The following is an 11,707-nucleotide window of genomic DNA, read 5'->3' on the forward strand; positions in this document are numbered from 1 at the left end:
GAAGTCTCATGATATTTTAAGTATGTAATTCATGGTCGATACCATCACAAAAAAGAGATTATGGTCGATTTGTGGACTTGATACTTGTCCATTGGGCATCATGGCTTTTCTTAATAATCTACTCCCTCCGTCCACAAATAAGTGCACATCTAGCCTTGTAAAAAATCCACAAATAAGTGTACATCTAGACTTTTTGGTATATATTTTACGTTTAGACCCCCTCCGTCCACAAATAAGTGCTAAAGAATGTTGTGCATGTCTTGATTTCAGCCCCCATTAATCATTTTTGGTTTCCCAATATTGTTTTATTGGTTACTAGCATGCACAACATTTATTAGCACTTAAATTAAAGCATCTTTTTAATTAATAAGCAGATTAATTGAAGGAATGGAATTTTTTTTTTACAAAAAGTTTAAGGTCTCTTGAAAACCGCGCGCATCCACTTATTTGTGGACGGAGGGAGTACGACATATTACTATGTGGATCACTCCATGCATCTGCTATCCTCATTTTCAACAAAAGAAAAGTTGTTATTGCCCTTCTATTTTCTTTTGGGTAAGTTTTTCATGCACGAAATAAATCACCCAAAAGCACCGCATGATCTCCAGGTAATAAGTTCACTTGTTAACATAACCGACACCCATTCATGACCACCACCTGCCGCCCTCCTCCGCTGTACCTCACGATCTCATTGATTACTCACTCCTCACCGCCATTCCGCTCCGCTCCACTCCACTCCACTCCACTCCGAGTCACTCTCACCGTGCTAGAGTGAATCATGACCCAATTACGGCGGCCTGCACGCCACTAATAGTCAGTACGATTTACAGTTATCGTCATGTCCGACACTCAGATCCTCGTCAGCTGTCAGTGTCATTTCCGGCGGCAGCAAGGAATCGAGCGTGTGGTGGTGAAAGCCAATTAGAAGGCGCTTGAGACAGCCGAGCGAGATCCAGCAGCAGTGTACTAGTCTCCCTGTCTTTTAGTAGAACCAGCCAAGAATCAATCAATGGTTTCCACCCACCAAACCGCCAATCATCCATCGCCTAATTCCGAACCGCAGATCGGCTCGCTCCACTTGCCTCGGCATCGCGTCCTCTGCACTCCACACTCTCTTCTTGGACTGAAGGACGGTGAGGGAGCCAGCCGGGAAGGAGGAGAATGCAGCAGCCGGCGCGGCGGCGGAGTCCGGGTGGCGGTGGGGGTTGGGCGGCGGCGGCCACCGTCGACGAGGCGTCCATGGAGCGCAGCAAGAGCTTCATCAAGGCCCTGCAGGTGCGCCCCCGCATTGCCCACACCTCCCTGTAGATCCGTCTGGTTCGGTTCTTGACACCTTGATTGTGGTGTGTGTGCAGGAGCTCAAGAACCTGCGGCCGCAGCTCTACTCCGCCTCCGAGTACTGCGAGAAGTCCTACCTCCACGCCCAACAGAAGCAGATGTAAGCATCATCTCTGCACATCCTCTCCTCCATTCTCATCCTCTGCACATCCCATTCTCACTCTGTCAGGGACAATGTTCTCTGCTCCTCCTCCCCCATTGCCACCCTTTTGGGTCTTTGGCAAACTTAATTTCACATAAAAAAAAATATTCACCATCTACCTGGGAGAATTTACAGTCTTACTATAGCGAACTGGTGATCCATCTATCTGACAGTCTTACTATAGCGAACTGGTGATCCATCTATCTGACAGGGAGAATTTACAGTCTTACTATAGCGAACTGGTGATTCCTCGTACATTTCCGATTCACATGCTACCTACCTATCTGTCTCTATTTTGTCACCTGGTATAGAACTCAAGGTTGATGCAGCATGTGTTGGTACGTATAGGAGGAGAACTGGTGTCTAGTCTAGATGTGACTTGCTAGAGAACAAATCCTACTATACTAGCTGAACAAGGATATGGGATTTTTGGTTCTATCTTGGATGTTTGGATTCATCCAGCAACCTCTGTGGTATGTAGCATGTCCATAGGCTGTACTAGTATCTGTTTTCTCAACCACAGCCTATGTACCATGCACTGCCGACTGGATTTATCCTGGGTGTCCACCAATCATGTGCTGTCAGTTTTCACTTCGTTTGAAATATAGAAAAGTTCAGAGAAAGCTCATGAACATTTATATTTCAAACGATCCAAGGTCATTTGTACAGTATATTTTGTCATACTTCTTGGATTTTGAATTCTATGAACATTTATATTTCAAATTTAGGAGAAAGCATGCAATAGTATCCAATGAACTATTGTACAAAGGACCTTAGGAGGCAGTTTTCATGACAAATTTTGGTGGATGAACAGAATGCACCTAGTAATCTTGCTTCAGAACCCAACATATTTTCGTGAACACTGAACTTGCTAATTGCCATCAGGGTGCTGGACAACCTGAAAGACTACGCGGTCCGGGCCGTCGTCAATGCTGTCGATCACCTGGGCACGGTCGCCTACAAGTTGACGGACCTGTTCGAGCAGCAGGCTTCGGAGATCTCAGCCTTTGAGCTGAAGGTGGCACGGCTGAACCAGGTACTGCTGCCTACCTGTACTGCCGAGCAGTCTATGCCGGGGAAACTATGCTGCTAAACTGACTGACAGCACTCTGTTGCACACCCGTAGCAAATCTTCACCTGCCAGATCTACGTGGACAAAGAAGGTGCCAGACAGCAGCAAATGATGGGAGCAAACATGAAGCACCACAAGCACTATATCCTGCCATGTAAGGAACGCAGAACTAGCAGGGTGTACGCTATCTTAACTTTTAGCTTAGGAGAACAGCTGAACTGAACTTCTAAATTTTCTGTGCAATGTAGCTACTAGTTATAAAAGAACCCAGGCTGTTGCACACCTGGGAACAGACACAGATCAGGAATCAAAGCCTAGACCTTACCCGTCAGGTGCTTATTATTATTCTTCATATTGCAAATTTCATGTGTGGTACTCAGTACTCACCATATTAAGTCGAAAAAATACTTCCACTTCTTGTGTGCAGCAAAGACACTTTCTTGGCATCTGGCATCAGATAATAGCCCTTCAGTAAATGGTGCACAAAAACCTACATTCATGTAAGACTGTCATCCCATTTTTGTTCAGATTAGTCTCAGCAATGTCTTATTTGATCTGCTAATTGCAATGGATCTGTGTTCTTCTGATCTAACTTGTTGCCATCTGGTTTTCGTGCAGCCTAGGTGACAATATATCGTCTAAACCTGCATCAGATGGTTTGTTTCTTTTTGGTAATTCATTCTACTTCTGTTTGAGCTCTTAGAGGACATGGAAACATATGAACACAATGTTACCTATCAAATGCACACATTTGTTAACTGCTGTTCCGGAATTGCATTTCTATTTGCACTGAAACTAGAATTTTGATAAGTGGGTGCACCAGGGATTTGTGTACTGAATCTTCCATCTGAATTAATAATGTTGCAAGATTCATCTGAATTACTAATGTTGCAGGGAAGGAGTTGCCTGCTTCTCCCATGCGCAAGCCTCTACAATCGAATCACAATACCAGATCTGACGTTACACAAAAAGGCAGCGCAAAGGTAAATTTGAATATGATATAAACCTAAAATGAAATCACTTAAAAAATGGTATCATCATGGTCCCATCGCACTATCCTCACTTAGTTTATTTTCCTTGTTTCTAATGGCATCACTGTATGCAATTTCAGGATCAGTCAGGCTTGAGGCATATGACGACATTCAGTTCTTTCGACGGCCCTAAAGGGCGTGAAATCCAAAAGGTTCCTGTCGGCACAAAGAGCATGCTAACAGCTCTGTTTATCAAGCACAAGTCAGTCAAGATGAAAAAGATCTCAGCCAGATGATCCTCTTTTGCTCATGTAATGCCAAGGGATGTAACTGTATGTAGAGTAAACTCGTTTGTTCTTTTCATCTCAGAATCTGTAACATGTTATCCTGCTGATGATCTAAATGTAAGATTTCATAACAGAATACATCTGTTTTGTATGCTCTCTTGCCGTGCAATTCTGCTTTGGTATTTAGCATCATATAATATGCAGTTGTGCCGCTTGAAGATGACGAACAATAGTATCTTCTATCTCTATAGCGGATGACTCCAAGTCTCCAAGACTGTCATTACAACCGGTAGACAGATGCAATGATTGACATCTCAAGGTATTGCAAGTTCAGAAGTATGCTGAGCTATATTCATCCGAACACATGATGTTGCTTGATATGATCATCTGGAAGTGTTTTACATGACCTTCTCTTACATAAATGATCAAGTGGAAGAAACACAACACCAGACGCATTGCCTCATAAGTCATATATAACATGAAGCACAAGAAAACACCACTTTTTTCGGAAAAAAAGCACCACTCAGCTCAAAAACATGTGAAGGGAAGAATTGTCAATGACTCCAATGTGTCCCAGTATACAGATTCGCTTGCAGATACCTTGTTGAATTCCGTGGCCGAGTATGAATGGCTTTGCTCATTCCTCCCCAATTAAAAAGATCTTGATTCATTACCTGTCTCAATGGATTCACAGAAATTGCAAGCTTCACCTAAACCATCGCAATTTAAAATAGTCGCCGTCTGTTTGGAACAATCTCTGGGCCGTTATTCTTCATCATCGCAACAAACTCCTCATAGTTAATCTTCCCATCCTAAGAAATAAAATAAGAAACGCAGTAGTGAGTAAGTGATTTAACTAGTGCTTCATTTGCTTCAAAAAGAAAATGTAGTACTCCCTCCGTTCACTAATTTAGTTTGCCAAAACGTCTTATATTAGTGAACAAAGGAAGTACATCATTTAAACATGTTTTACCTGTGAACGTCAGGATAAGTAATGTTCAAAACTACCAAAAAGGTTAAAGCAACTTGGATGAAGTCTTTCTTGAAGCTGAAGCTTACAGTAAAAGGAATGAATTCAGTTTGTTTCTCTAAGATAAGCAAGTGCGTTCTTAAAACTAAGCAGTTTGGATAGAAAGCCAAGTGCTTCTCATCGACATAAACAATTCCTTTATCCCAAATAAACACTTTTGTACGCATCCAGTCTGAGCCTCTGAGGGGAATCACTATAAGATGGATATGTCAAGGGCTAGATGTTTTTGGGACGGAGTAGGCGGGAAAAAGAAATATCGAATGGTTAGATGGGAGAGATTGTGTAAACCCAAAATCTTTGGTGGCCTAGGCTTCACTGACACATAAGTTAGATACATTTGCTAATTTAGCAAATGGATCTACAAATTGGAGAATGGTGTTCAGAACATGAGCTGTCAAATTCTCAGGAACGGGGGAGGCAGTTTTTTTTTTCAGTTTAGAGGTGACAGTGGGTCACAATTCTGGGAAAGCTTGCATTAGATCAAACATTGGTTTAAGATGGGGCGCAGTTACAGTGTGGGCAATGGGAGGAAAACAGCCTTCTGGCTGGATGTTTGGGTAACAAAATATTCTTTGAAAACATTGTTCCCATCCATTTTTAGGTCTTGTGAACAACAAAATTGGACTGTTGCTCAAGTTGTCCAGCCTAGTGGTTTTTTCCTAACCTTTAACAGATCTTTTGGACCAGTTGAAAAGGTGGAATGGACTGAGCTTAACAACATGTTGGGCAATGTTCTGTTCACAGGAGAGGGGCTGTGGTTAAGTGGGATTTAGAGAAGAAAGGTAGATTTACTCCCAAGTCCCTGTATAGATTCATTCTCGATCCTGGGGTCTGTGATGTGAGGATGGACATATAGAAATCGAGCTGCCCACTGAAACAGAAGAAGTTTGTTTGGCTTCATTTCAGAGGGAAAATCCAATCTGTGTTGCATTTGGTTACCAGAAACTGGCCAGGCTCTGAATTTTGTGCCTTGCGTGGTGTAGTTGAGGATGTAGACCATATCATCTTCAACTGCCCCGTGGCAATGTTTACGCTATCGTTCTTTGAAATACCTAAAGGGGTAAGAAAAAGACTGGACCTTTTTAGATCGAGGTTTTTCTGGCAAAGTAATGGCCATAAGAGAAAGTATAGACTAACTCGATGGAACATCATTTGTAGACCCAAAGATCATGGTGGACTTGCAGTGGAAGTTTTAGAGATAAAAAAAAGTAAGTGTTTATTGAGCAAATGGCTTTTAAAACTCTTAACCGAACAAAATATCATCATTCGAAGTCTCTGTCTCAAGTGAAGTCGAAGTCTTCGGACTCCCTTTCTTGGAAAGGTCTAATGAAAATAAAAGATGAGTTCTTTGAACGAGGCTCTTTCACCGTTGGCAATGATGAGGAAACTCGTTTTTGAGAGGACACGTGGCTAGGGGACATGCCTTTTTCTCAGCAATATCCATCTTTATTTAACATAGTGCACAAAAAACAGGTTTCTGTTGCTAATGTTATGTCTCAAGCGCCTCTAGCAAAAATTGTGTGGCAAATTGTTCGTATGGCATTTAATATTATCCCTCCCACTAATGTCACAAATTTGTTTGGGAATTGGCTTGCGGGGGTTGCGAAAAAAGAAAAAGTGCAAATCCAATTTGGAGTCTGTGCTTTAGTCTGGGCCATATGGAACACTAGAAATGATTATATTTTAACAACGCAAAATCAACTTTTACACAGGTAATTCCATTGGCTACATATTGGATCCACTGTGGTCCTTCCTACAACCAACGGAGAAGCGCGAGGATTTGGCTACTGGGTGCAATCAGCTAGAGAAGGTTGCACAATATTTGTAAAGCCAGTGCAGTTGGCGTTTTGATCTTAGGATTGTTGTGAAAATGTATATGTTGATCAGTCAAAAGTCCGAACTGATGGAAAGGGCTAGGCAATCCACATATACATTTTCACAACAAGGATAACATGTTAGTGCAGAGTCACTTCATGTTTTCTCTATTTTTTAGATGGTTGATTCATGTATCGACCTATGACCAACTTTAATAAGGTAATAAAAAGCCACATGCATGGCTAGTGCGATGTCTCCTTTTCAAAATAAAATCTGGTGTGTGATATGTGATTGCTTTGGTTTGAATGTTGTGCCCAGGAATAGGGATGGATGAGTCGTGCCTTCAGCGGGAATCCCCTTGCTCCGCTTTGTCGAGCCTTTTCTCTCACGTTATAGTAGAGGCCGTTGATCGTGCGTACACGGCTCGCAACAACTGACGAGATCCTAGCGATGTTCGATGGCAAACTACGCGAGCTGGTTCCTGGAGATGTTGAAGACCGAGCAGGTGAAGGCTGACAGGTTGGCAACTTGGCATCAGTGTCTCTGGAGAGTGCTGGGTTTGTGTAATCTGGAGTTTGTTGCATTTACCTTTGGTGTTTCTGTAAGAAATCTCTACCCTGTGTGAGCTTGTGTCCTCACTTAGGCTTGTCTGTAGCTTTTAGGGGATTCACTTTCTTTCCCTCTGTTGGTACGGCCTACGGCGGCCTCCCTGTGTTTGTGTGTAAGACCTGTTGAGCTTTCAATACAAGGCAATGTTTGTAGCTTTTAGGGTCTTGTTTAAAAAAGTATATTGAAAATTGAAGCTCCCTCCATGTCTCAAAGATGATAATTTTAATTTATCATATGTTCCAACTGAACAGTAAGTTAGAAACATCATTTCAATATTTTACGTCTTCGTGACTGAGATGATGCATCACAAATGTATGCTCAGACAGCAGCCAGTAGACTTATTTAGGCATTTACAGTTTACTGGAGTTACTCACATGATCTGTATCCACTTCAGCAATGATATCTTTGATTGTTGCCTCGTCACCCATATCATACTTCTTGAGAGCTTCTTCCAACTCATCAACTGTTATGTACCTATGCAAAAGAAAAGTTTACAAGCAACTGGATGGTCAATGTAAAATGTCAAAGTTGGCAGATTAATTTACAGATAGTTAGAGAGGTGAAATTACCCGCTATGGTCCTTGTCAAAATACTCAAATGCTTTAAATATGTGATCTTCCTTCTCTAGTCTATTCATGTGCATGGTTGCTGATATGAATTCGCCATAATCAATGGTCCCATTTCCATCAACATCAGCCTGTTCAAGAATATAAGATAATCTATGAGCAGATGAAACGGAAAGTGCTGTACTTGTCGGACAACTCAGACCAGTTCTACCAGACATGTGGATGTGTCAATTTCAGTTGAAGTTGTTATATGTTATCATTCACTTTCTTCCTTTTTGGTTATAAGTGCACATCCACCACAAACTTCCAGTACGCTATTTGCATTAATGCAGAACAAAGAGAAACATGCAACTTTGTTTCGTTCCTATCAGGGCACATGTGTCATACGATGCCGATAAGCAAAGAATGCAGAGACTGGAAGGAAGAAGCAAATTTTGAACAGTCAGACTATGGAGGACGAGATATCAACATACCGCTTCCATCAACTGTCTCAATTCTGGTTCAGTGATTTTGGTACCAAGCTTTGGTAAGCCAGCCCTTAGTTCTTCAAGAGTAATTGTACCACTGTTATCAGTATCCAGCGATTTGAACATTTCTCTTAAGCCCATGATCTCTTCCTCTGACAAACTCTCTGCAACGATCTGATTACAACACAGAACATGAGTAACAGGATTTTACCATGCACCGCAGGCTGGACTGTTGAGCAAAAATAAAAAAGAGGACTTTCAACTTTAGATCATATGAGTACCTTCAAGGCGACCTTCTTAAGCTTGTTCATCGCCCTGAACTGCTTCATTCTACTGATCACTGTGATATCAAGTGGTTTGTCTGGGGCCTCTCCATCCTCTCTAATCCATGGATGGTCTGTGTGCTAAATGAATTAGATCGGGATACTAGTACACACAAGACTCGGTTTGTAGAGACAGCATATAACAAATAAAGGTAGGCATTACACTATGATGAACATGAGCACATTGATCTGCACAACAAAGATAGCCAAGTCTGAAGCAAAAGAGAACTTACTCAAAATTTCCGCAGCAGTAAGCCGCTCCCTGGGGTCTTGCTTTAGCATCCTCTTGACCAAGTCTTTTGCACCATTTGAAATGGATGGCCAGGGTTCCGACGAGAAATCTATGTGGCCTTTAAGAACGGCGTCGAATATACCATCCTCGTTCTCTGGCAAGACCAAGGGAGGAAGAAGGCACATATACAGGGTTTATGTTAGGACAATGGCATCAGATTTTGCAAGTGAAAATTTCTACATGTTCCGGCCGCTGCATCAGCACACAGGCCAAAACTTGACTGGCACAACCAGCAAGAACACGCACCTGCCCAGAAAGGAGGAACGCCGGAGAGGAGAATGTAGAGGATAACCCCGGCACTCCATATGTCGGCCTCGGCTCCATACCGCCGCTTGAGCACCTCCGGAGCGACGTAATACGCGCTCCCAACAAGATCCTTGAACTGCTCACCTGCACAATTTGCAAGATCTCACCTTTAATCTTGAGCGCAACATGGCATGAGCTTAGTTATTTCAGGCAGGGAAATTGTTGAGGTTTCTTCCTTATTCAGGCAGGGGAATAAATTGCTACCTGGCTTGAAGAAGACCGATAGTCCGAAATCTGTGGCCTTGAGCGGCGAGTCCTCGCGCTTGTTGAGAAACAAGAAATTCTCGGGCTTGAGATCCCTGTGCATGACCCCCATGGAGTGGCAGCTGTGGACGACGGAGACGACCTCCCTGCAGAGGGCGGCGGCGGCGCGCTCGGAGTAGTGTCCGCGGGCGATGATGCGGTCGAAGAGCTCGCCGCCCTCGCAGAGCTCCATGACGAGGTTGACGGAGTGGCGGTCCTCGAAGGCGCCGTGCAGCTCGACGATGCTGCGGTGGCCGGTGAGGTGGTGCATGATCTGCACCTCGCGGCGCACGTCCTCGGCGTCGGAGGCGTGCGCGAGCTTGCGGGCCGCGATGGACTTGCAGGCGCGCCGCGCGCCGGACGCCTTGTGGGTGGCCAGGTAGGTGACGCCGAACTGGCCGCGGCCCAGCTCGCGGCCGAAGGTGTAGGTCGCGCGCACGTCCTCCATTGGGCGGCCGAGGACGCGGCCGACGTCCGGGGGGAGTGGGGGTGGGGAGGGGGAGCGGGGACGGAGACGGGGGGTTGTGGTGGGGGTGGGGGAGGGGGTTGGCGCCGGTTCTTGGGGCGCGGCCAGTTGGGCTGCTTGGGGTGGGAGGACTGGTGGTGCTCGTCCGGGGGTGGGGCGCGCGGGCGGGAGGCGCGGCCGCCCATGGCGGCGGCGGGGGGTTGGGAGTGGCGGCGGCGGCGGGGGAAGAGAGGAGGAGTGGAGTGAGAAGGAGGGGGACGAGGCGTCCATGGTTTTGCCTTGTCCAGTCCTTTGGCCCTTTTGGAGCGTACGGTGGTGCGCGTGGAGGCGGGTGGTGGTCGGCGTCCGGTCTGCCGTGGCTGGCAGGCAGGCTGACCCGTGCCGTCAGTGACGATGACGATGGATGGATAAGTGGCGGCCGTTGACGGGGGGCAGTTGCGTCGCAGTTTCTAGCAGTCGACGGCAGCACAGTGCGGCCATTCCCACCACCGGCCGGAACTTTCCTCCGTCGCACGCACCCCTTTTCACGCGCTCCACCCAGCAGAGCTCCGGCGACGTCGCCATCGCCATCGCCATCGCGTGTGCCTCCTCTTGTTGAATTATTACGTATCTTTTCGCCGCCTAAAACGAGTAGTCCAATCTTTGCTCGGGAATGCATGATCTACCAAGCCACGCCATTTGACTGTCATCTTGATAGCTGAATGCCGACAAGGCGTTTCTGAACCCGATGTCATATGTTTCTGCTTCTGATTGAATAAAAAATCGGAAAAAATAGTAAATAAATTTACAAAACTGAAGCTTTTGTGCACAAGTGTTCTAAGTGCATACCAAAAATCTCCGAAAAAACATATGTAGCGGTCTACGCAATTAAAATTTCAGTTTTTTTTTTAAATTTTGTTTACTATTTTTTTATTTAACCAGAAGCATATATATGAACTCACGTTTAGAACTGATTTTTCATTTAAATGCTCTTGGTTTCGCATTCTCTTATTCATATTATATTCTGGTTTAAATTAAACTTTAACCATACATTGTCGGGTGTCATGGGACAAGGAAGGGTTTCTACTTTGCAACATGAAAGGTGCATGAATTCTGCGACTTGCATGTCAGGTTTGGTTGGGAGATCGAACTTCACATGGAGCATATGAGTGTGCAATGTGGACCTTTATATGGCGGACTTGCACTTACACTGAATTTTTTTTCCCTCTTAAATTTGTGTTCATTTCACGGTTATTTTCTCGGCTGATTTTTCCGATATTTGCTGAAACCGTTTATTCTGGTTACCAGCAAAAAAACTTTCTACCGATCATCGATATTTATAAACTTTCTTAGACTTAAAGTTTTTTGCTAAATTCATTTGACGAATCTTGGCCAGTATTTCAAGCTATATTTTTGGTATTTCCGAAAACCGTAAATACCAGTGCCCACCGGTAAATTTTTTCAACCGAGAAAAAACCCTTTGTTCCTTCCATATTTGAGAATTGCATGTCGTACTGAACTATCCTTTTAGAGAAGTTATCGAAATGCCATCAAAGAATTGTCGCGTTTCAAAAATGTCATCAAAATATCCATTGTTTCGAATGTGTCATTAAACGAGGGTTGTCGTTTCCAGAATGCCACTTCCGGTAAGTCTTTTGTGGTAATACTATTAGACACGTGTTTCATTTTTCTCAAGATTTTGTTGACAAAAAAAAATCGGAAGTGTTATGCCTTGATCTTTTACATGCAAATATTGCAACATAATATAAACAATATAATAGTCATTTCACTAATACCATTT

The 11,707-nt window shown here is 44.1% G+C and overlaps 2 protein-coding genes across 2 annotated transcripts; one reads left to right on the forward strand and one right to left on the reverse strand.

The window, feature by feature from the left end:
- Positions 1–1,161: 1,161 nt before the first annotated feature.
- Positions 1,162–3,948, forward strand: LOC124648180 (probable protein ABIL4). Its single transcript, XM_047187982.1, has 9 exons — positions 1,162–1,275; positions 1,356–1,438; positions 2,366–2,516; positions 2,607–2,706; positions 2,801–2,884; positions 2,980–3,052; positions 3,171–3,223; positions 3,447–3,535; positions 3,664–3,948. The coding sequence occupies exons 1-9, from the start codon at positions 1,162–1,164 to the stop codon at positions 3,817–3,819; spliced, it is 903 nt and encodes a 300-aa protein (XP_047043938.1). The 3' UTR covers positions 3,820–3,948.
- A 184-nt stretch (positions 3,949–4,132) lies between these two features.
- Positions 4,133–9,822, reverse strand: LOC124706992 (calcium-dependent protein kinase 1-like; the record flags this gene model as incomplete). The annotated part of the gene is given in 8 exon segments (XM_047238657.1): positions 4,133–4,622; positions 7,639–7,738; positions 7,834–7,961; positions 8,304–8,471; positions 8,579–8,694; positions 8,854–9,006; positions 9,159–9,302; positions 9,423–9,822. Coding segments are annotated over 8 exon segments (1,296 nt in total), but the record flags the coding sequence as incomplete, so codon positions are not given.
- Between the last annotated feature and the right edge of the window lie 1,885 nt (positions 9,823–11,707).

Source organism: Lolium rigidum, chromosome 4 (genome assembly GCF_022539505.1).
Source record: "Lolium rigidum isolate FL_2022 chromosome 4, APGP_CSIRO_Lrig_0.1, whole genome shotgun sequence".
In the NCBI taxonomy this organism is placed as follows: domain Eukaryota; kingdom Viridiplantae; phylum Streptophyta; class Magnoliopsida; order Poales; family Poaceae; genus Lolium; species Lolium rigidum.

Coding starts and splice junctions, on each gene's coding strand:
- LOC124648180 (XM_047187982.1), top strand. CDS start 1,162: ATGCAGCAGCCGGCGCGGCGGCGGAGTCCGGGTGGCGGTGGGGGTTGG. Junction 1,276..1,355: donor GCTTCATCAAGGCCCTGCAG/GTGCGCCCCCGC, acceptor GTGTGTGTGCAG/GAGCTCAAGAACCTGCGGCC. Junction 1,439..2,365: donor CACGCCCAACAGAAGCAGAT/GTAAGCATCATC, acceptor AATTGCCATCAG/GGTGCTGGACAACCTGAAAG.